The sequence below is a fragment of the Oxyura jamaicensis genome, chromosome 22, assembly GCF_011077185.1.
Source record: "Oxyura jamaicensis isolate SHBP4307 breed ruddy duck chromosome 22, BPBGC_Ojam_1.0, whole genome shotgun sequence".
In the NCBI taxonomy this organism is placed as follows: Eukaryota; Metazoa; Chordata; class Aves; order Anseriformes; family Anatidae; genus Oxyura; species Oxyura jamaicensis.
This window is the reverse complement of record NC_048914.1, coordinates 3,332,180-3,355,449: the sequence shown is the minus strand read 5'-3', so window position 1 is coordinate 3,355,449 and position 23,270 is coordinate 3,332,180. Positions and strand designations below refer to the sequence as shown.

The 23,270-nt window shown below is 50.7% G+C and overlaps 2 protein-coding genes across 2 annotated transcripts; both read left to right on the top strand.

Annotated features, from left to right (window-relative positions):
- The first annotated feature begins 6,226 nt into the window (after positions 1 to 6,226).
- Positions 6,227 to 15,936, top strand: CHMP7 (charged multivesicular body protein 7). Its single transcript, XM_035345167.1, has 10 exons — positions 6,227 to 6,599; positions 8,145 to 8,319; positions 9,510 to 9,695; positions 10,398 to 10,531; positions 10,921 to 10,969; positions 11,273 to 11,392; positions 11,679 to 11,777; positions 12,629 to 12,689; positions 13,293 to 13,454; positions 14,234 to 15,936. The coding sequence occupies exons 1-10, from the start codon at positions 6,310 to 6,312 to the stop codon at positions 14,296 to 14,298; spliced, it is 1,341 nt and encodes a 446-aa protein (XP_035201058.1). The 5' UTR covers positions 6,227 to 6,309; the 3' UTR covers positions 14,299 to 15,936.
- A 3,116-nt stretch (positions 15,937 to 19,052) lies between these two features.
- Positions 19,053 to 22,710, top strand: LOC118177358 (D(1) dopamine receptor-like). Its single transcript, XM_035345003.1, has one exon. It carries the CDS (start codon positions 19,722 to 19,724, stop codon positions 21,057 to 21,059), a length of 1,338 nt encoding a protein of 445 aa, XP_035200894.1. The 5' UTR covers positions 19,053 to 19,721; the 3' UTR covers positions 21,060 to 22,710.
- The last annotated feature ends 560 nt before the right edge of the window (positions 22,711 to 23,270 follow it).

The window sequence follows — 23,270 nt, the reverse complement described above, 5'->3', positions numbered from 1 at the left end:
CCCCCCAAATCCCCTTAAATCCCCCCGAGCCCTCCCGGGACCCCCCCAGACCCCACACACCGCCAGCAGCAGCAGCAGGGGGAGGCAGCCCCGGCGGGACGCAGCGCATCCTGCGCGGAGCGGAGCGGGTTGGGAACCATCGGAGGGCAGCTTCGCCAAACATCCCTCAAATATATATATATATATAAAATCCTCGAAGCCGACTCCCGGGGCCCCAAAAGGACCACCCCAAAAAAATCAGAGCGTGTGTCCCAGACACGGACCCGAGCGCTTCTGGTGCTCCGCGCCTGGGCGCTGCTGCTCTGCTGCCCCCGCCCTCGGGGCCGGCCCTTTCCCTGCTATCCACCCCCTTCCCTCGGGTCCTATCGCTGCTCAGCAGGGAGCTCAGCACCTCTCCCCTTGGGAGGAAGGTGTAGACGGCCAGGAGGTCTACCCTCAGCCTCCTCTTCCTCTCCGGGATGAAGAAACCCCAGGCGCCCCCCACCCGTGTCCCCCTCCAGCCCCTTCTCCATCCTTCGGGCACTGGCAGTTTTCTATCTCCGTTATACCACGGTGCCCAGCTGGGAGTGTTTTTATCTGTTATACCACGGTGACCAGCTGGGAGGAATGTTAAAAGCAGAATATTTTGGAGGAGGAGGACGGGGTGGGGACGGAAGGCTGCCGAGGAGCACTGCAAACACGCTCGAGTGACCTTGCAGCTGGGACCGCGTCAAGCCGGGGGACTTGTAAAAAAAAGAGATATAAAAATAAAACGTAAAAAGAGATATAAATCACACCTGCTGCTGCTTGTGCTGCCTGCTCGACAAGCAGCACATCTGTGTGTACAAGGTGTTTGGTGGGCTTGGGGGCACCCTACAGGGTGCACTTGAGCCCCCTTCTTGCAAGTTGAGATGGAGACGTGGTGACCTGTTAATCTTTTGCCAGCCTTACCCGTACCTGTGAGTGCCTACGGGACTCAGGGCTTGGGGCAGGCTCTCTCCCTAGGAAATGGCTCACCCAGGCTGGGGATGAGTAACTCTTGAGCAGCTGATCCTTTTTTTAAGCATTGCCCAAGGCACAAGTGCAGGTGAGAGCTTGGAAGAAGATGGCAGGGCGGGAATAAGGCTGCTCGGCGGGGAAGCAGCTCCGGGAATTGGGAAAAGTGGGTGAATTGGGAAAATGGGGCCCTGGATGGGACCTGGAGGAAGGCAGCGATGCTCAGCAGGTCCGGATGGATCAGTAGGGCTGGAGGCGACCTGCTCAGGTTGTGGAATTTGGGAAGCATCCCCCTTTGGCAGTCACCCTCACGGCACAGCGAGCAGCCGCGCTACGCAATGGAAATCCGCTTTGCTCCAGCAGAAGTCGGGACCTGTCGGTGCCGAAAGTAATTAAGCTGAAGTGTGATTTAAAGGAGATGATTTCCTGGTTGTTTCTTGGGTGGGTACTTGCATTACAAGCCCCCAAAGTATGCAGGGCCTTTTGTTCAACCAAAATCATGTGTTATTTGCCCTGGATACCACTGACATCAGCTCAAGTCTCTCAGGGCCTTAGCAAACAGCTTTTTTTTTTATTGTTGTTAGGTCAGAATAAATGCTGGTTCACAATCTTGCAATATTTTGCATGTTCAGTGGGATGGGAAAGGACCAAAAATCCATCCTGATGATGTTTATGGGACTGCCTCGTGTAGATTCGGAGCACAATCAGGTGCTGCTGCCGCTTCCCCTCTCGCTCCATCACTTTCCCCTGGCTCCCAGACCCACCCCCAGCACCGAGACCCCGACGCCTCCCCCTCCACCACTTGTCAGGCAGCCACGGCCCCGCGTCCGTCCATCTCAACCTCCCTCTTTATAAAATAATGTTTGCACGGCTCTGAACAAAGGCGGCTTTATGCCTGGCGTGCGGGTTTGTACGCTCTCGGAGCCGGGATGCCGCGGCACACATGTCACCCACCCGCCCAGCAAGAATTTCCACCGCGGTGCACGGAGCGGGTGCACGGACTTTTTCTATTTAAGGCTGATTTGCAGGGCAGGGGCAAAAAGGGTGTGCATTTATCACCCAGGACCAGGCCTCCTGGCGAGCACCCGCTCCTTATCACCACCAGCCTGATCGGCTCCATCCGAACCCGTCCAGAAGCTGGGGAGGCCGCACTACAACTGGTGTAAATTAAATGCATCGAGATGGGGGCACCCCACAGGGTTCTGGGTTACCAAATTTCCCCCCCCCACACACTTCCTCAGCTCTGTTGCAAGTGGAAAACAAAACGAGTGCAAGAATTCGGGGTAGGACCGTGGCGCTCGCCTCCAGGGAGCGGGGAGGCGCGAGACCGAAGCAGGAATTAATTGCCCGCAGAGGATGCCGTGTAATAAACGGCCGTCTGGGGACTCCTGGTCTTATCGGCCACGGTTAGTGGTTAACGTCACACGAGCTGGCTGCTCGACAAGGGTTCAGACCCTTGAAATATTCGTGTGCTGGCTAATGCAGGCTCTGTTTGCTCCTCGTCTGTCTTTAAAACATCTTTAGCTGTGATCCACAGCACACCCTGGGGAGGTGCCAGGGTGTATGTATTCTTTCTTTATATATATTCATCATTTATTATAATTTCATTTATCTTTCCTTTATATATTATATTTATTTTATATATTTCTTATATATAAAAAAATTATATTTATTATATTTATATATTTCTTTTATTATATATATTTTTATATTCATCAGCATTAAGTTTCACGTTTCAAACCCTGGACAAGCCACCGAGACCCCCGGTGCCTCATTTCCCCTCTGTGGCAGCAGCTTCCACTCCCTTTGCCTGCTCAATCTTTTGGGTTTTGGAGATGCTCAGGATGAGCAGGGCGATTTCACCGTCCTCTCTCCCGTCACCTTTCCCAGCCTCTGAGCATGCAGCTGCGGGGCAGGGGAAAGGGTAAAACACTTCGCCTTCCCAGCCAAGCTTTGGCTGAAAGTAAAGGGAGATTTTATGCAGCACTTGTGGTCTGAACTCAGAACTACCCCTTCCCTGCCCTCCCCATCTCTCCTCCCTTCCCTTTCCTTGAAACGGGACTTTAAAGGAGCTTTGGGATGAGGGAAAGCCCCAGCGGGGTGGGGGCCGGGGACAGAGTGGTTGCAGTGTTGTGGGCTCAAAGCCTGAGGAGCAACAGCTCAGGCTCCTCATCCCAACCGAGGCATCTGCCTGCTTCGAAACTGCCACAGAGCTCGGTAGTTTGGGGTTTGAAGTGATCCATCCTGCACGAAATCCAGCTTTCGGCTCAGCCCCAGCAAGTCCCATCCCAGGGTAAACCTCCTTGGGGATAAGGCAGGGTGTCACAGACCCCAGACCGTGCCTGTGCCCCAGAGAAAACTGTGGCCACTCACTGCAGGGGGCCGGGCTCATCCCCCAGGCTCACCCCATAAGCCTGAGACCCCATGAAGGGACCAAGCTGCTGTGGTTAAATCTCTTTGCACCATTAAAAAGCATTTTTTTTTAACTACACACTGATGATGCCTTGAATCCCCCAAATATCTCACAGTACACAGACGTTCTCCAGTAAATATATAAATATTCTCCAGTAAATATATAAAATCTGGCTTGCATCAGTTTTTCTCCCAGCTGAATTTGCAGGTCAGGAGGGAGTTTCTGGCAGGATCCCACAGGATCAGGCCCATCACTTGGCTCTTTTTACAGCCAAACACGTGATGATGATGCCCCAGTCTAACAGTCGCTGGCACCACGGGTTCAAGGCTGATTTTCCCAGGTGTTTAAACACAGCCCCGTGCGGTTCCTGTGAAGAGGACTCGTGGTCACATCCCATGGACACGGTGTTTGCTCGTGGCCAAAATGTGCCCTCCTTTGAAGGGAAAAGGCCGGGCAGGGTTTTGGCAGAAAGGTTCGCAGCGATCGCGGGTTCTTGGGTATGAATGGCTTCACACTCACAAGGCAATGCTATTTTGCGGCCAGCACTAAAAGGATTAATGTGAAATTTCAGCTTGACACAGAAAGCTTGAAAGAAGATAAAAATAGGCTCTTGCCTCTGCTGAGTCATCTCCTGATTTAAAACATGGATCAGGGTGTGTTGAAAGGCTGCTCTGGGACCTGCTGCTGCCCCTGCAGCATCTAGGTCTGGCCAGGGGGAGAAAGCCAACCGAACCTCCAAAAAGGCCGTCACTGGCTTGTATTTACTGATGTCAGTGCCCTTTGCTCACCAGGGCACTGCGAGGCAGCGTTAATGAGGGCTGTGTTAATGAACTTGGAACAACCTCAGCGAAAATGAAACCAGAGATTGTGAGCCTGGACGACTTTTGCACAGCTCCAGAGGCTTCCCAGCAGTGACATGAGGAAAAGCGAGCGTCATATCCTGCACCTCTGAGGGCAGAGCACAGCCCTGCACTGAGTTCTCTCTGAATTCTGGATAATCCCTAGGGGCACAGGGTGACTCCTGCAGCCCAGGGGCTACAGGGTTAAGCTGACGACTGCAGGACTGCATGCCACGGCTGACTCAGAGCTGGTGAGGAAGGAATTACATGCACACAAACCAAAACAATCCTTCCCTCCGTGCCTCTCAAGGACACCAAACACACCTGGAATGTCTGTAAAGTGCACACACTGGAGGTGGTTTTTGTTTTCTCTCCATCGTGCAATGGATGGTTATGCCCTCAGCTACTCAGCACCCACAAGGGACAGGGCACCCTAGTGCTGAGCTCCCAGACACTGCTTGGTTTTCCCCCTGCTTGGTTTTCCCCCTGCTCTGCAGGCACCAAAGCCCACTTGCTCCCGTCCTCTGCAGCCCCTGGACGCCAGCAGGGAGCTCCGGGTCCCTGATGTGACACACCATGGCAGCAACAACCTCTGTAGCCTGAGAAACCTGGGCTCAGCACAGGAAGGGGAGCAGCAGCCTTCTGCCAAAAAAACGGAGCTGTCGCCTTATTCTGTGGGCAAGAAATAGCACATATGGTGTACACGAAGATATAGAAATACCCAAAACTTGGCAGCGCTGCTTAAGCAACAGCGCTTGCCTCCTCTTCTTTTAGTAACATTGAGCTTTGCTCTGAAAACGTCAGACTTTGCATGAAGAAATCCCTGAGAGCCATGCCTCCCTTCTCCTCAATCCTGACATTTGCATGATACAAGGCTATTGCTCTTGGGCAACCAGGAATAATGGAAATCATACATGAGCAGCAGGAGGGAGGAAAAAAATAACGTGTGAAAGGACAGGAAAGCTAACTTCTGTTGATGCTAGATGCAACCTGAGTCCCTGTGAAGCGGTGCTGCCACCAAACCTCTCACCAGCCCCAGCAAGGTCAGGCTGGGGTAGCTGTGGTGTGCTACGAGCATCTGCCAGGGCTGTGCTCGGAGCACTTTGTGTGTGCTCTTTGTACATTTAAACCTCACGGGAACCACCACCAACCACCAGCTGTGTGTTCGGAGGGGCCAGGGGCTGGGACAGCCGTGCTCACCGCAGCGGCGTGCTGCGTCACTGACACAGCCCGGCACGGTTTTGGGGGTTTACACACATATAGCACAATTTTCCAGCAGTGACCACACAACTGGCTGCAGACAACAACGCAGTGCCCCGCGGGTTCCAGCTTGGTTTAGGGGTGATGCTGTGAGGTGCTGGCTCAGCCACCATGCACCAAACCCTCAGCTTCCTCAGCACAAACCTTTATGGCTATTACTGAGGGCCTGGGACATGCTGGCGAGCCCCAAAACAACACCAAACCCCCCAAGGGCACCATTTGGAGGAGCTGAGGCGAATCCCCCAACGAGTGGTCAGGCATTGGAACAGGTTGCATAGGGAGGTGGTGGTGTTAACTGTTTCTGGGGGTGTTTAAGGAGAGGCTGGACATGATGCTTAGGGACATGGTTTAGTGGGTGATAGCCCCCCAAAGGTGCCATTTGGAGGAGCTGAGGCGAATCCCCCGAAAAGCAGCCAGACATTGGAACAGGATGCACAGAGAAGCGGTGGCATCACCGTCCCTGGGGGTGTTCAAGGAAACCTATGTGGTGCTTTAGGGACATGGTTTAGCGGATGCTATTGGTAGCAGGGTAACGGTTGGACCAGATAATCTTGGAGCTTTCCAACGTTAACAATTCCACGATTCTGCTTCTAGGACTTCATGCTCCCTCACCCCCCCCCCCCGCGTTCTGTCCCCCCCCCAACATGGCCTCCATGCCTTGTGAAGTGGGGGGAGCACCGAGCGGCACCGCGCATGCGCGCGACCGTACCACCGGGCACGCGGGGGGGGCGGAGCGACAGCGCGCATGCGCCCGGCGTTTCCTTAGCAACCAGGCGGGTCCCGGCCGGGCGGAGGCCGCGGCGGAGCCGGGGGCTCGCGTAGATGTGCAGCCCGGGGAGGGCGCCCCCTGGGCCGGCCCCGGCCGGGGACCTGCCCCCGGAGTGGGAGACGGACGACGAGCGCATGGCTTTCCTCTTCTCGGCCTTCAAGCAGAGCCGCGAGGTGAACAGCACCGAGTGGGACAGCAAGATGGCCTTCTGGGTCGGCCTGGTGCTGGCCCGCGGCCGCCGCCGCGGTGCGGTGCGCACCTGCCTGAGGGAGCTGCAGCACGGCTTCGAGAGGAGAGGAAGCGTCCCGCTGGGCCTCGGCACGGTGCTGAGGGAGCTGCTCAGGTAGCGGGGGGTTTGTGGGGGGAGAGGGGCCCGCGGGAGGGGGGGAGATGGGGGTGGGGGTGAAGGGGTTGGGGGACGGGGGGCAGGGGGCGTGGGGAGGGGGCGTAGGTGGGATGTGAGGGGATGGGGGGGGATCTGAGGCATGCACACAGCTGTTACGAGGCTTAGGGGGCAAGTGAGGGGCTGTAGGGCAGCTGGCCCTAACGTTACAGGGCTCAAGGGAATAGTTGGGGCTGTAGGACAGCTTGCCCCCCATTTTAGGGCTCAAGGGAACAGTGGGGGGCTGCAGGGCAACCTGCTCCCCCCGTTGTGGGGCTTAAGGGAATACTGGGGGGCTGTAGGACAGCCTGCCTGTCCCTGTTATGGGGTTCAAGGGAATAAGGAGGGGCTGCAGAGCAGCCTGGGGGGCTCTGTGCACAGTTTTGAGCTATGCATGATGGGGGTGCACAGAAAGGGGGTCTCACACCCGGAGATGTGCTTAGCACTGTGGTGGGGAGCCCATAGTGAGGTGTGTAGGAAGAGGGGTCCTTGGGGATGTATTTTTTGGGGGGAGCTGGGGCTGCTTCAGGAGGTTGGTGTTGGAAGGAGGGGAGCTTGAAAGCTGCTTGCCCTGTCTGTGACAGGGAGAGTGCAGCAAGATGCCAGATAAATGACGGGGCACAAGGAGATGTGAAGAGAGGCTTGGTGCTGCTTGAACCCACAAGTGTTGTGTATTGGGTGTGGGGAGAGCATGAAGAAGCTTTGTGCCGTGCCACGGCTTTGCAAACAGGTGTACAGAGAGGTTGTGAGGGAACACGGGGTTGTGTTGTGTAGGGGGGAGGAGGAGGCGGCTCTGTGTGAGGTAAAGCAGGGCCAGGGGTTAGGAGCTCGGGGCTGTGCCCCACAAGGGACGTGCCTTGGGGCTCACAGGAGGTAGGGGAGACCAGGAGCTCTGAGGGAAGATGTGAGTGCAGGAAGGAGCTGTGTTAAACTGGGTTACGTTCCCTGAAACGGTGGTTGTGGAGAGCCGGCAGCAAATGGTATGTGCTGTCAAACAGGCACGCAGGAATGTTGTATGCTGCTGCTTGCAGTGAGGCATAGCCTGGGACCGATAGCCTGAAAATGTTCAAAACCAGCACAGTTTAGCTGAATATGCACGTGTGTACCGTGGCTGCTGTCAGATCTAGAGGTTTCACTTCTCTGTTTGGGATTTAATGCACAGATGAAGTCGTCTTAAACTTGTAAGCGGCCTTCTACATCAATTTTCATGCTTGATGCCTCATCAGTTTCAAGTCAGAAAACAGAAAAAACTTGAAACTGGAAGAAATTTTCTGGTGCCCAGAGAAAGCCTGGGAGTAGTGGGAACCTTTGTGCGTTTTGTACACATCAGTAACACGTCAAATTTTAGCTAGAAGCTGTTAGAGAAAGAGCTCTACCGGAACTGTGGAAGTACAGCACGTGGAGCAATGTTTTGATTAGTAGTTCTCCATGCTGACACTTTTCCTTGCTGCCAGTGGAAGGGATTAAGGCTGACCATAGTCCGTTCTGCCTGTGTCCTTTCTCTAGGCGCGGCAAGATGCAGAGGGAGGCAGACTTCATGGCCAGCGTGGACAGCAGCTGGATCTCCTGGGGCGTGGGGGTCTTCATCCTGAAGCCCCTCAAGTGGACTCTCTCAAGTGTGCTGGGTGACAGTAAGGTACCCGAGGAAGAGGAGGTTCTGATTTACGTGGAGCTACTTCAGGTGAGCATTGCTGAGAGTTTCCTTGAGATGATGCCTCCAGAAAAATCCATGAGGAACTTTATGTGCTAGCAAAGAGGGATCAGGATTGAATAGAAGGCTTCCATCAGGCTTTTATACACCTAAGGAGTACAAACCTAGCGAGATGGCTGTGATAACGGGTGGATAAGAAACAGTTTCTATCCCCAGATGTTCATTGAATGTGAAGACTTCTTGCTGGCTTCCAAGCGATGAGAGGGCAGGCTTGCTGTGCGGTCTAGGAAGCCAAGCAGCACTCTCTGAGACCGCTGCACGTCTCAGGTTGGAGTTAGTTTGCATCGATTTCCCTTTTCAGACGTGATTAGAGCTGCTGTTACATTCCCTCAAACAGCCTTTGGCACGTTGTTAGTGGTAGACCCGTGGGTTGCGTTGTGAACTCACACAGCTCATTGCTGCTGTCTAAATGAGGCCTCGGGACCCTTTCTCAGTGCTACTCGGTGCCTGTTAAAATTAGCACCGGGACTTGCTGCTGGTGCACGCAAGTGGCCTCTTTGGAGACTAGGAGAAACGTGAGAACTCCTTAGACGTGTTCCTTTATTTGTAGTTACTCTGGCAGCACACAGCAGGGACTCCACAGCCTTTTAGAAAGGTGCCTGCATGGGAGAGAAGAGCAACTTAAAAAGGTGTCTGGAAAATCACAGCCCTTCCCGTGGAATCTGGGAACTGATGGGAAGGGTGGTTTCTGTAGTCTTCTGTGAACTGTAACTCACGCTTGGAATGGGGAGAGCTTTTCTCTTTCCTCTGCAGATGATGCCAAATGGCGCTGCGTACAGTTACAGTGTGGGTTAAAGAAGTTAGTTTGGGGTTTAAACTGGGTGGGAGGGGAGTTTCAAGAAGTGAGGAGGCCAACTTGCTTCCTGGGTGGTTGTGAGGTTGTTCTGTAGTATTTGCACGGACAACTTGTGCGATGTAGCTTTGGTTGTGATGGAAAACTCTCACTTTGTATTGCACTAGCTGTGATGGTTAAGGAGCACTGCGATTGCTTTTGAATATTCCTTACAATTCGTTCCAAAAGTCCGCCTTGGCCCAAGACGCATCGCATTTAACTTTTCAACTTGAGCATGTGGGCGGAAGCAGGTGTGGACTTGGCAGTCGCCATGAGAAAAGGAAAAGTCCTGTGTAGGCTCACAGATAGTCCTGTTGTTTCCTTTCAGGAGAAGGCAGAGGAAGTCTATCGCCTGTACCAGAACTCTGCGCTTTCTTCTCACCCTGTTGTTGCCCTCTCGGAGCTGCGTTCCCTCTGTGCCAGCGTTTGTCCGGATGAAAGGACGTTCTACTTGTTGCTGCTCCAGCTGCAAAAGGAAAAGAGGGTCACAATCCTGGAACAGAATGGAGAGAAGGTACAGGGTAAAGGTGACTGCTTTTGGGTGGTATAATCCCTGTCTTGCATTTCACCTGGCTGGAAGGAACGCTTCATTGGCTAAACGTGGGCATTCCTTGTTTGGAGAAGTCAATTCTACGTACTCCAACATCGTAACTCGTGTGATGGGTTCTTGCTTTCCGCCATCAAACATTTGTAATATTACCCATGGAATTTGAGAGCCAACAACTTGGTGGATACTGTAGGTGTCTCCTCTCAGGTTAACTGTTCCCAGATACCCAAACTGAATTTGTTGCACACCATTGGAATCGGTGGTGCAAGGATTCCCTTTGTGCAAGGGTTTTCCCATCTGTCAGTAACTACACAGACTTTCTTGTCTCCAAGGCGGCATGTTTGCCTGTAGTGTTCTGCACTGTACAATTTAGCACTGAAGTACTCACAGGTGTGACATTGCCATACGCTGTTCAGAGCACTGGGACAGCTTTAAATCTTCAGGGTGTTCCTCTGAGGCCTTCTGTTTCCATGCTGACATCGCTTGATCCTGTCTGCTTTAATACTGAATTAAATGGTGACTGGCATGTCTCCTTAACTCTGTCACAAGGCTTGAACAAAACTGGACGTAAAAGCATCTTTTCTTTCTGTCAGGATGAAAATATTTCTAGTGCAGGCACAAATTCTGGAGACAAAGCCACTTGAGCATGTATTGTTTTTTTTTCTTTAGATCGTGAAGTTTGCCCGAGGTCTTCATGCCAAAGTGTCCCCAATGAATGATGTGGACATTGGAGTCTATCAGTTGATGCAGAGCGAGCAGCTGCTGTCACAGAAGGTGGAGTCCCTTTCCCAGGAAGCAGAAAAGTAATTTGGGGACGGGTGGTGGGAAGAACTTCCGTATGATACAAAACGTTGTGCTCCTGTGACGTAGTTAAGGGTGAAGCTGCCGCCTCCAAGTGCAAGTCATTCTTTCCCACTTAGTAAACGTGGTATTTTCAGTAATGCCCTCGGGCAGGTTTCTTAGCCTTTGTTCCTTGACAGGAAAACAACATGTAGTGAGTGGGTGTTGCAAGCTTTGCAAAGATCTGGCGTGCCTTCAGGGGCTACTTGGGAAAAGCAAAAGTGGCTTGAGGGTGGCTGTATCTGGAAGGCGTTGGTACTCGGTCATCAGAGCAAGGTAGTGAGGGTGGCTGTCGGTTTGTAAAAACACTACTGCTTGCAAGGGAATAATCTTCCTTGTTGCATCTGTACAGGTGTAAAGAAGATGCCCGGAGTGCTTGTAGAGCTGGCAAAAAGCAATTGGTAAGTGCTGTTCTACTTGGGAGGAACTACAAGTTAAGTGTCTTAGAGCTGGTCCGTAACTGCAGGTAACGACCAAGTGTGGGGTTGTCTGGTTAATCTTAGACGTGTTTATTTTCTGAGGCCAAGGGTCTCCTTAAGGTGAAGGTTATGTTTCACCAGAGTGATGTGGTGAAGAGAAATGGGAACGTCTAGCTCTTAAAACCAGCTGTGTGCATGTGCCTTGTTGTGTGGGGATTGTTCTTTTATGCTTCCTTTGACTGCTGCCTGGTTTGTGATCCAGGTCTGTGTATCTAATGTCTCCAGGCGCTGAGATGTCTGAAGTCGAAACGGAGGACAGAGAGGCGCATTGAAGAGCTTCATTCCAAGCTGGATGCAGTGCAAGGGATCTTGGATCGCATATACGCTTCCCAGACTGACCAGATGGTAGTGTTAATATTGTCTTGTGCCTCTCACCTTAGCCTCGTGCTTCTCCTTTGTGCTTTACCTGCTCCTCAGAGCTCATGTCTGAGGGCTAGTGAGGTTCTATTCTCTGCTCCAGGAAACAGCAAGTCTGATATTTGGGTATTGCTCTGAATAAACCTGCCTGCGGCTCTGCTTTCTGCGTGTGCTGATGTTTCCCTGCAAGTCCTGCTTGGATAGTGGGTCTTGAGAGGGGTTTACACTGCCTGTTTAATTTTAGTTAACGTGTGCTTCTTTCTCTCCCTTCAAGGTATTTAATGCCTATCAGGCTGGTGTGGGAGCTCTGAAACTGTCTATGAAGGATGTTACTGTGGAAAAGGCGGAGAACTTGGTGGATCAAATACAAGAGGTACTGAGATAAGAGCATACAGAAATAAGCAGTGCATAGATGTACACAGCAGATTTGCCCAGATACTAATGCTGAGGCATCTGGTGCTGCTTGCTTTCTGTTCTGTATGTCATCAGAGCAGACAGAGACGATCTTTTTTAGGTCAGCGAGCAGGAGTATTCAAATAACCAGCTGTGTCTGGTTTTACATAATTGCATTTACTGCTGGTTAATAGTCACAACTTACGTTAAACTTGCGCACTTTATGTGCTCTTTGGTAACCAATGTTGTGCAAGCACGCAGCTTTCCTAGAAGATGTGAGATGTATTAGAAAGAAATACAGGTCCAGCTTTTGGAAGCTGGAATGCACCTACATGCATAAAACAGGGTCTTACACTGTCTAACCTCCTGTAATCTTCTGCAATTGGGTAAGGAAAATGGAAATTTTCTGAATTAATGGAAATGAAGAGAGGAATCTGTCTGAGTAAGCTGATGTAGAAGACAGAAAAGGGTTACTTTGTTAGCAGCTTCAGCTCAATGTACTTAAACGTCCCATAGATGAGACGTTGATCTATAGCTTCCTTCCTTTGCTAGCATAAGCCTCAATGTAAGCATGTTGCTTACGTGAAGAAGCTAGAATTAGGAGGATTTTTTTCTCCTGTTTCAAGTTTGTTTCCTCAGGCATGTCACTTGGTCTTGTAGCAGATAGTAAATCATCTTCCATGTTACTGCTTTTACAACCAGTCATGTAGTGCCTGCTGCCTTTAAGTCAACTTCTGATTTATTTATTGGTTGCTATTTCTGCATTTGGCTACGGTAAGACACAAGATGAGCTTGTATTATATACCAAACTGTGTTGTTTCTTCCCCTCAGCTTTGTGATACTCAAGATGAAGTAGCCCAGACTCTGGCTGGAGCAGGAATCAATGGTCTAGGTATGTTTGGGGGCTTTGGTTCTCTGCTCGTGGTCTTGCTACTGTATGCTGCCATCTTTTTTCTGCTCCCTCCCTGGGTAGGACTAGTCCTCCTTCCTGGGAGGATAGGCTGTTACTAAAATACCAAGGATGTTGCTACCAGTGTCTTCAGAGGGAATGAACAAGGAGTTACGGTCTCTGACAGTGGGTTGTGGGAGAATCAACGTTTGTGCACCTCCAAATCCCTGCAGTCTTTAAATACTGGAGGATTTCAGTTCAGAGTGGTGTTAACGTAAATTTATTTTTAGAGTGGCTGCTGCTTTGTTTTTTTTCCTAAGTGGTGTTTTTTTCTTCTGGCCTGTGTGGTGCTGCGGCTTGTTTGTCTCTGCTGAAATGTTTTCTTACCCTTAGAGGCCTCAGCACAGAGGCTTCTAGACAAATAGCTTTTCTCTGAGATAAAGACTGAATCTTCACCTTTGGAAGAAGTCCAGGGAGTTCCTTATTATTACTATGAGTAACGAAGGGGGGATGGGCAGTAATAATTCTGTTAAGCTCAGACTTCCATCTTTACGTGGAGATGGTACTTATTTTTGCTAGCTATTGACTGTTTTCTTTACTTGGCAGAGGTGGACACCGAGGAACTTGAGAAGGAGCTGGACAGTCTCCTCCAGGACTCAACAAGGGAGCCTGTAGACCTGCCGTCTGTTCCACAGAAGGTGCCGAATCCAGCCATTTCGGATGCTGAGCTTGAAGCTGAATTGGAAAAGCTCTCTCTTTGTGATGGAGGTATGGATGTCAGCAGGCTATGTTAGCTAGCTGTTACTAGGATCGATGACAGCCTTGCAAAATGAAAGCAGAACTGGAGTCGGAGCCAGAATCTTTCCCACTTCCAGTTACGCAATGGGAAGCAAGATCTCCTGGTTTCCCTGCCAGGAGCTCAGTGACATTGCCTTTGACTTCCAGGTTCAGTCTTGAAAGAGTTGCCGTTGTTGCTAGAAATTGCACTTGGACATTCTGCCATGAGTCAGGGAAAGTTGCAGGCCTTATCAGGAATCTAGTCCTTGGACTTTAACTCAGCTTGTGCAGTGTTAGGGGTTTTCTTCTCATTTTTGCTCTTCTGTATCTGGACTGTTTACGATGTCTTGCGTGATAGGTATTACGGCTGCTTATACTGAGCACTAAACTAGTCTTTATTCACTGAGTGAGTGACCAGAATGTATGGGCTCATGGTGTATATGGAGTCTTCCCTACTCTTGTCTTTAACGGGGCAGGGAAGGGTGGGGGTAACCAAACTTTAATTTTCCTTTCAGGACTTTGTTAATGAGCAATGACACAGGACTGCCCATACAGTTTTCTTCCTCTTTGGGCAGCTGATATTCTCAAATTTCAGAGCAGAAGGCAGCTCAGCATCCTCTGTGAAATATAATCATGGGTTTCCAAGGGAATGCAGTCAAATACTGGAAGTACTGAGAACCTCTGAAATGGTTTGTTAGCTGTGGACTTGACTGATCCAGTCCCTCTTACTGATGAAAACTGACATCTTTCTCTTGCGATTTTCTTTATAGATTTGGCACAAAAGACTCCCTCTGCTTCCTCTGAACCCAAAACAGCTCTGGGACTGAATCTCTAAAGACCCAACAGCATCCTGTTGCTGCAGTTTGAGAAGTCTTAAGGTTCCTTAACTAATGACTAAAACTTTGGGACGGAAGGGTAGTAGTCCCCCCTTCTTCGTGAATATCACTTCGCTAAGCAACGGGATCTCCTGCCATGACAATCCACTCTGGAACTGGCCCCAGCTGGTGTTTGTCATCTCTGTGCCAACATCTGCACTGGTCTCAATATGACTTGTTATCCCAAGTCACCTGTGACGTCAAGTCTTCCCTTCTGGGAACGCAGCGAAGATAAACTCTTCGATGTCCATAACAGTGCTCTTTTTTTTTTTTCCTTTGCTGTGGCTGATGTTGAGAATCTGAGTTGCAGCGGTATTGCAGTTGCTCAACATTTGGCTGTTTGTGTGGTTGTTTAAAACACTTGGCACATAACTTAGGTCAAGGACAGTACTTACCTGCAACGAGCTTAAGCACCTGTTGGTAGTTCTATCCCTCCCTGTCTGTATTTTGCACGGTTGTGGACAACTAGACACTGTAACTGTTAAGTTGTAGGAGATTTTGTTGCTGCACTAGGGGGCAGCAATTGCAAGCACAAGACAAAAATAATTCCTCTTTCTGTAATGACACTAAGGCCTTAAAAGGGAGACCTGCAAAAGATTCTCATTGAAGGAGTTCCTTATGCTGCTGTTGGTGACAAAGGTTTGCAGTCACTATGACAAAAATTCTTCTGCTTACTCTTACTTGGAGTTTGAGCTGTTTGCTATTTTTGTACCTTCCCTGTTCGCAAAACAGCATCAGGATGATCTGCTTTGAGCTCTCACGTTGAGTGATTTGGGGTGGGTGGGCAAGGGATGTGTATTTTTTTTCCCCTTTCTGAGTGGACGGCTTCATATAACGGTCCCATCTTCGCCTTCAGTCTTGATCTTGCAATTCCACAAGATTGCGGGTTACCAGAAAGCCCCAAAACAAAACCCTGCACCTGTTTCTAACTCAAAAACAAAACAAAAAGCCACCAAGCACAGCAACTGGAGATGTTTTTAGAGGTTGTCTTTACCTAGTGGAAGTGAAACCGTCATCTTTTGCAGGTCACTTTTTTATTATGTGTATGCACTAAAAAAAAAAGCAGAAAGCCTGGTACCTAACACAAACAAATCAATTCCTTAAGGAAGGGAAATGGGCACAGGCTTTCTGCACGCAGAGTCTGTGCGTGGCATGGGAGCGACTAGCAGCGTGTTGATCTGTAACCAGTCTTCTCTGCACCTCTCCCTGCCTCAGAATGTATTCCTGTCACCTTTCAGCTCTTGGTTTCATCCTGTGCCAAACTCCACTGATAGAGCCATGTGCACGGCAGCTTGGGTGAACAGAAAACTGGGGATGGAGTTTCCATGCCCTGTTTTTTTTACTGACAAACCAGCCTGAGCCCCAGAGCGCCGTGGAAGAAGTTACTGGTGTCAACTAGGGTGCTTTGTCACTTCTGTTCAGGAGTACAGACTACTGCCAGAGATTGTGTGCTGTGGCCAGCTAGCAGTTTACCCCGGCTGCACATGGAATTATGTGAAATGACTTGGAGCTCTGTATTCCTTTCCTTTGTAAACAAACAGGAGAAAAACCACCGTGTTTTCTGCCTAAATGTAATAAAGGGGAGAGGAGGAACCAGAGTCTCTTGTGGTGCCAGCTTCTGTTTCCCCGTGCCACAGATCGCTGTCCTGCATCCGTAAGGGTTGTCTGCTGAAAGAAAATGCCAGCCTTTGGGTTACGCAGCCTCAATCTTAGGAGAGCGATTTTGGGAAGGTTTGCTTCTTTGCTTCAGCTTGTTTCATCGTTCTGCTTCATTATGGGGCATCTCACAAACGAGACCAGTTTCAGGACACGCAGAACACTCCTTTGCGTAAGCTGCCTTGCGGTGGCCATGTAAGAAACTGCTGAGTCAGTTCTGGTTGCCCCCTTGTTTTTGTGTGAAGGGGATGTTGTTTGTCCAGCTCCTTGTTCTGATCATAGTTAAGCAGCACAGTTGAGCACGTCAGTACTATTTTTTTTCCTTTTGTCTAAAGACAATGAATCTAAATGGAGTCACCTGGCACCTAAGCACTACTCAAAACAATTTTTTTCCTATTTCCCGCTGATACTAAGACATGAAATAAACTTTGAATTTGCAGGCAGTCAAGCCTGTTTACTCTGGCAAGAGGTCTGCTTCAAGCTGGCATGCTCGACCTTGGAGGGACGCACGTATTTTTTGCAGGGGGAGGCAGGAAGGAAGTTTCTTGCTCCTGTGCTTATTGTGTGCTGCCTACAGCGCAACTCTGGGAAGGCTCAGATCTCTCCTATCAAAACTTGTACCTTGGAAAGGAAAGTGCAGAGACTCCTGGAGGCATAAGCAGCCTCCTGTAATTCTGAGCCAGCCATTCTGGAAGAGGCGTTGAAGAGTTAACAGCCGAGCAGCTGCTGCTTTATTTGAAGTGGCTTCTAATTTTCTCCCTTTGATGCAAAGTGGGGGATGTAATCAAGATGGCTGAATAGAGAATTTGAAATATATTTTGGTGAGACGGCAGGGGAGGGAAACAGAGGGCAACTTCTTGCTGGGTGAGGAAATTAAATATAAAAACCTAAAGCTGAATTGCCACTGAGCTGGAATCTTATCATCCTTGAGTGCTGTATAAAATAGTGCTTAACTTGATTCTCAAAAAGAAATAGCAGCTGCTTGTGCGAGGAAATGCAGCCGCTATTTAGGAATATAGCGCAGCAGAACAGTTCTCCTTGTAGAGAAGATGGCATCTAGCAGGCAGGAGGAGGATATCTGAGAACAAGACTAACTGCCTGTGTTTTGTTTGCCTCTGACAGAAGAGTTAACAGTCCTTTCCCCCCGTAGGTATATTCTGAGATGCACGGGAATCGGGTAATGGTTTGGATCCCTTCCCGTCCCATCTTCCCCTTGCCAGCTCAGCTCTGAATGCCTGTTTCAGAATCTCACCCTTGCACAAAACTTGCACTTTCTTTAATTGTTTTTAAGCTCCTGAGGAGGAGGAGGAGGAAGCCTTCCTTGTATCTCAAGGAATAGTTTCCTGGAATGCCGTCTGGCGTAGCACGTGTGATCTAAGAGCTGTGAGCTCCCAGTCCAGCCTCTGCTGCGACCGAACGCCATACGACAGATCCCCTGCCATGACTGCCTTCAGGAGCAGTGACAGCATCCTGCTGTCTGCATCTTGCAGCCTACATCTCCAAAATCTTCCTGCCCTGCGTGGGTAATGTGAGAAAAATAAATGCCCTTTGGGGCGCAGGTGGCGGTCATCTGCATGGGTTAAGTCTGCCAGGGACCAAGCCAGAGCCCTGGGGTGTCTGGGCAATCAAAGGGCCCTCTTCCTCTGATGAAATTCTGGACAGGAGGCAGGGAGCTGGCCTCACACAAAGACCCAAGCGAGGCTGAGCCGTGAGCCGGCTCCTGGTGCCATCTAGCTGCTCTTCTTGGCATAGGCACTTGGCAGGAGCCTGCTGGAAGACGGCGGAACTAATGAGGCTTAATTAAACAAAGCTTTCAGAAGTAAATGCTGTGACATGTAGGCAGCGAGTTTCTTTAACCTGTCACAGAGCAAGCGTGCTGTTTACTTTAGGAGTAAGCTTCTCGGTGCTGCATCTCACAGAGAATAATTGCGCTCTTGTTGCAAAGTTGTTCTTGGGCAGTTCCTGCTCTGCCAGGGATTATGCAAAGCCTGGGTTACAGGGTCAGGTTAATTAAATCTCGGTGCAGCTGAGCTGAAGCTGTATAGATTGGCTGCTGCTTTCTTCTGAAGTGGCAGCAATGGCAGAGGTCCTTGTGATGCACTACCACAGCTATCGATGCGATGAATGAATGAACGCTGAGCTGCCTAAGTTGTTCTCTCAGTTTGGTTTGGAGAGCTTTTGCTGCCCTTTTGTGTCTCGGCCAGCTTACTAGCAAAGCATTTCTCAAAAGCAGGCCCCATTTAAGCAGCTGTTCCAGGGATGGCTCTCAAAGAAACTTGCCTCCTGAAGGAGTTTTCTGAGGTTTCTTTATCAGGGGAGCCCTATAGGTTAGAGGGGTTTTAGTTATAAAGCGAGGGATGGGGTCTGCTTGCTTCCAAGACTAAATTATTTATTAGTAGGTCGGAATAGCACGACATTTCTCCCCTCAACGCTGGCGAGCAGACCCTTTAGGGATGACCATTATTTGCCAAAAGGGTTAGCTGCTGAGCTGGAAAGGCATCGTGCTTTTCAGCTGACAGCTGATTCTTGAGGTGATAGTTAATGTGGAGCTATTTAGGAATTAAATTTAAAGAAAGAATGCTAAACTTGAAGGAGAAGTTACCTTATATCACTTTTTTCTGAAAGTATTCTCATTTAGTTAGGATGTAAAACTTCTAATTTATTCAGGAAGGAAAAAAAGTGACGTTCGATATCCTCTTTGATCCTATAAGGAACCTCTGCCAGAAGACTCTTTGAAAACTGCTTTGTCTGATACTTTCAGAAGGAAAAAAAATAGGTTTATACAAGCATTTTGTTTTGTTCTGTTTTATTAGTTGTTTTCTTTTTCTCCTGAGGACCTGGAGGAATTTTGCAGTGGCAAGTAAATGCCAGTTTTGCATCACTTACAGCTGGGCAGCTCAGGACAGGGGGGAGTAACTGATTTAGGGTCATAAACCTGAGCTGTGACTGTGTCTCTGCAGTGAATTTAGGTGTCTTCTATTCAGAGATCATGTCAAGAGCGTCTTTCACACTACATTTCCATCCCAATTCGCAGTCAAGACCCTCAAATCCCACTTGAACGTTTATTTTACCCCTAATTCCCAAGCAACTTAGCCTGCCTGCTGGGGGCTCCTAATGCCATGTTCTCAGCTTGACCGGGTGAGCAGGGGACCCGCTGTGTGGGCAGAGCCAGATCTCACCTGCGTGGAATCCAGAGGCAATCAGCAGGAGAGGGAAGAGCAGAGAGCAGAGCAGCCTGTTTTCAAGCAGAGAACATCCGTCCGCAAGAGCAGCGAGAGCCCAACTCCCTCTTGTGTCTGGCAGCAAGTCCCAGCCTGGCCAATACAAAAGGGGTTGACTGGGATTCTGTAGCAGGCAACATCATCAACAGATGAAGAGCTTCTGAGAGAGGAGAGGGAGAAGGGCTCTGCAGCAAAGCCCTCCCAGCGTGCTCAAACACCAGAGGTGAGTGCCAGCTCTTCGTGAACGGCGGGCTGCGAAGGAAGAAAAGTGGGGTGGGAGGCAAGATTAAAAACTAAATGCCGCGCTGTCAGCAGGAGACTGGGAAAAGAGTGAGAGCTTCAAGTGTTTTTCCTTGTGCTGGGTCATCTGGCCGGGAGTGACAGCCAGGAGGATTGCAGCTGGTGCTCCTGAGATGTCAGCAGAGCAGGAGAAACGGCATTTGGGATGCTGATGAGGACTTGACCAGCTGTGAAATCCCTCAAAGGACTGGAACAACAGGAAACCCATGGATGGTTTTTATTCCTCCACGGAAAGGCAGGCTGTGATCAACGACACCAGGAGCAGGAAGAGCTGGGCGGAGGAAAGCAACTCCACGTTGTCCTTCCGTGGGATGACAGCTGCCTTACTTTTCCTTCTCATCCTCTCCACGCTCCTGGGCAACACCCTGGTGTGCGTGGCCGTCATCAGGTTCAGACACTTGCGCTCTAAGGTCACCAACTTCTTTGTTATCTCCTTGGCGGTGTCTGACCTCTTCGTGGCTGTCCTGGTGATGCCTTGGAAGGCCGCCACCGAGGTGGCGGGGTTCTGGCCCTTTGGGGCTTTCTGTGATGTTTGGGTGGCTTTCGATATCATGTGCTCCACAGCCTCCATCCTCCATTTGTGCATCATCAGCGTGGACCGCTACTGGGCCATCTCCAGCCCCTTCCGTTACGAGAGGAGAATGACGCAGCGCGTGGCTTTCATCATGATCGCGGTGGCTTGGCTGCTCTCCCTCTTGATTTCCTTCATCCCTGTGCAGCTGAAGTGGCACAAGGGCCGTGAGCTCCTCAGGCAGCAGGAGCCGGGTGTGAACATCACAGGGGAGGAGGAGAACTGTGATTCCAGCCTCAGCAGGACTTACGCCATCTCGTCGTCTCTCGTTAGCTTCTACATCCCCGTTGCCATCATGATTGTGACGTACACCCGCATCTTCCGCATCGCCCGGCGGCAGATCCGCAGGATCTCCTCCCTGGAGAGAGCGGTGGAACATGCCCAAAGCTGCCACAGCAGCGACTGCCCTCATGAAGCCTCCCTGAAGAACTCCTTCAAGAAGGAGACCAAGGTCCTCAAGACCCTCTCCATCATCATGGGTGTCTTTGTCTTCTGCTGGCTGCCTTTTTTTGTGCTCAACTGCGTGGTGCCCTTTTGTGATCTCGACCTCCACAAGCCAGGAGAGCTGCCTTGCGTCAGCGAGACCGTCTTCAGCATCTTTGTCTGGTTTGGCTGGGCCAACTCTTCCCTCAATCCCATCATCTACGCCTTCAACGCAGACTTTCGGAGAGCCTTCGCGACCATCTTGGGCTGTGCCTACCTCTGCCCCAGCAACGCGGTGGAGGCGGTGAACTTCAGCAACGAGCTGGTCTCCTACCACCACGACACCACCTACCAGAAGGAAGCGGCGACCCTTAGCTACCCCCAGCTTCTCCCCCACGTTGCTCCGCAGGTGGAAAGCAACGAGGTGTCCTGTGACAAGGTTTCTCAGCTCTCCTCTCACAGCCCCTTGCCTGCGGTGATACACGTGGAGTATGAAGTGGCCGTCCCGCTGGAGAAGATTACACCTTTCACCAGCAATGCAATGGACTGAGACAGGGCTGGGAGCAGGGTGGTGCAATGGTCTCAGGTGGAACAAGGTCTCAGATGGAACAGCCATTGCCTATTTTATGAGGAATTTGAGGATAACATGGATATTGGGCAGGAGTTTGCATTAAAAAGTGTTGAATAGCCAGAGTGATTTTCCAGATGGCTCAAGGGGTTCATATATATATGTATTTTTTTTTGTAACTTTCAGTTTCAGATCCAGCCCAGGTGGCCAGTAGAAATCTGTGTGGCTGCTCTCTGCAGCTGACCCCCGGGAAAATGCTTTCTGCAAAAGACAAAAATGCAAGGCCTTGAATTCCACTTTCATTGTGACTTCAGCTGACAAAGCAAAGTGGCGTGGTCCACTGAGCCTCTCCTACTCAGTCCACAAAATAAAATCGCAGCTGTGCTTGTGGGGAGAGGGGCTGTGTCCAACAAGCCATCAGCCTGAGGCTGCTCCATGGGCACAAGCTAAATTCAACACTGTAGTGCTGCCTTGTGCTTGGTGGAACGGTGCTGAGCTGCCTAGATGGGAAAAAACACTTTTCAGGGGGGCTGCGCAGGAAGGTGGCAGTGGCCTTGCGGGGATAAGTTTGTCTGGGAGATGATGAGGCTCACCTCTGAGTGCCTCTCTGTTGTTCAGGTTATCCTGCAGGCCAGACGAGCGAGCAGCCACCTTTCCTGGAGCCCTGGGGCTGTGCTTGGCAGCAGCTTGTTTGGAGCATACTGCAGGGCATTTGCTCATTAGCAGAGGATTCTGCCTGCTAAAGGTCTGCTCTGGCCCCTGAAGCAGGGCCAGCCTCTCTATGCTGGGACATGCCCAGCTGAGGGCAGTCTGGGATGAACAAGGAGCATGTCTTAGCCCCAGGACACTGGACCATTTGCTGGGGGCCTTTGGTAACGAGCGTGTCTGAGCCCTTCAGCCTCAAGGGGACAATTTTGGAGCAAGAACACCGCAGATTTGGTTTCAGTGCCTGCGCCACATCTTCCACCAGTCATGCCCCCCTCCTTCTCACGGTCTGCTTCCTCCCCTTTACTTTGTTCTCCCTCTAATTCCCTTCCTCCCCCATTTCATGAAGGATCCTTCCTGCCCTGCCTCTCTTGCTGTCTCATTTCAATAATAATGGCTTCTTCAGAAGCACTCCTTGCTCACCTGTACTCTTTAATTAGCCTCTCCTGCGCACATTGGAGCTTGTGTCTGGCTTGCTCGGGGTAGAAATGGCAAGCGAACAGCCCCAGCATTTCGCTGTCGACTGTGACACGAGTGACTTCGGGAACGTGTTTTGATCGGTGCTCGCTTAAACACTGCGGCAGCGAGCAGCACATCCGCGTCGCCTCGAATCCGAGACATCTTTAGCTCTCTGGCACAGCAGAAGAGCCTCCCCCCCGCTCCCAGCAAACATTAACAAAGAGAAAAATCAGCAAGTGATAATTATAGAGTAACGGTAATTATTCAATAGAGCCCAATTATAGTCAAGTTTCAGCATAATCGGCGTGGGAGGGGAGCAGAGCTTGCCGTACTTCCAAGGTCGATGCTTGGATTTCTCTGTGGAAGTGCTGATAAGCCTCAGCTTCATTTACAGCCGGTTCCCCGCACGGCAGCGAAGGTGGTTGTTAAACCTGAGACAGTCTCGGGGCTTTTCAGCTCCGACAGGCCAGGACAGCCTAACTTACAGAAGGGATTGCTCTCAGGTGAGGATTGCTGCCCAGCATTTTAGAGGACAACATGAGTTGGGGAGTGCTGCAGGAGATCCCTTGTTCCTCTCAATCCCCTGCTCCAACCGGCTGGGGCTCTCTCCTGCCAAGGATGCAGTGCCCCAGCTCCCTCTGTCTTGACCTGCTACGTGCCAGGGCTGTTTCCTTCCTGGCTTCTGCACCAGAAGATCCAAGGTGGTGACACTGAGCTAAACCAAAAGCTTACAGGATGCGAAACAGGCCTCTGCGTGTCGGGGAAGTGGGTAACAGCTCCAAAAAGGTGTGCGACTTGGGCTTTGTTTGTCTGGCCAACACATGCCTCGTTTAACTTTGCTCCAGAAGGGGTTTCTTTATTTTGCTGCTATGGAGATGTGGCAGAGAGCAGATGCTTCTCATCCTCTGACACCTCAACCACAGCCTTAGGAAACCTGGCTCGTGCGGGGTCTCAGGTCAGCTGGGATAACGCCGTTTTTGGTGCTGCCTCGCACCTGGGTGAGGGCAAATTGGGCATCTCCTGTTCCAG

What these genes read in the sequence shown, in the direction of transcription:
- CHMP7 (XM_035345167.1), top strand. Translation starts at nt 6,310, where the DNA reads ATGTGCAGCCCGGGGAGGGCGCCCCCTGGGCCGGCCCCGGCCGGGGAC. An exon ending in CTTTCCCAGGAAGCAGAAAA is followed by an intron (nt 10,532 to 10,920) that starts GTAATTTGGGGA and finishes GCATCTGTACAG; the next exon opens with GTGTAAAGAAGATGCCCGGA. An exon ending in TGGTGGATCAAATACAAGAG is followed by an intron (nt 11,778 to 12,628) that starts GTACTGAGATAA and finishes TCTTCCCCTCAG; the next exon opens with CTTTGTGATACTCAAGATGA.
- LOC118177358 (XM_035345003.1), top strand. Translation starts at nt 19,722, where the DNA reads ATGGATGGTTTTTATTCCTCCACGGAAAGGCAGGCTGTGATCAACGAC.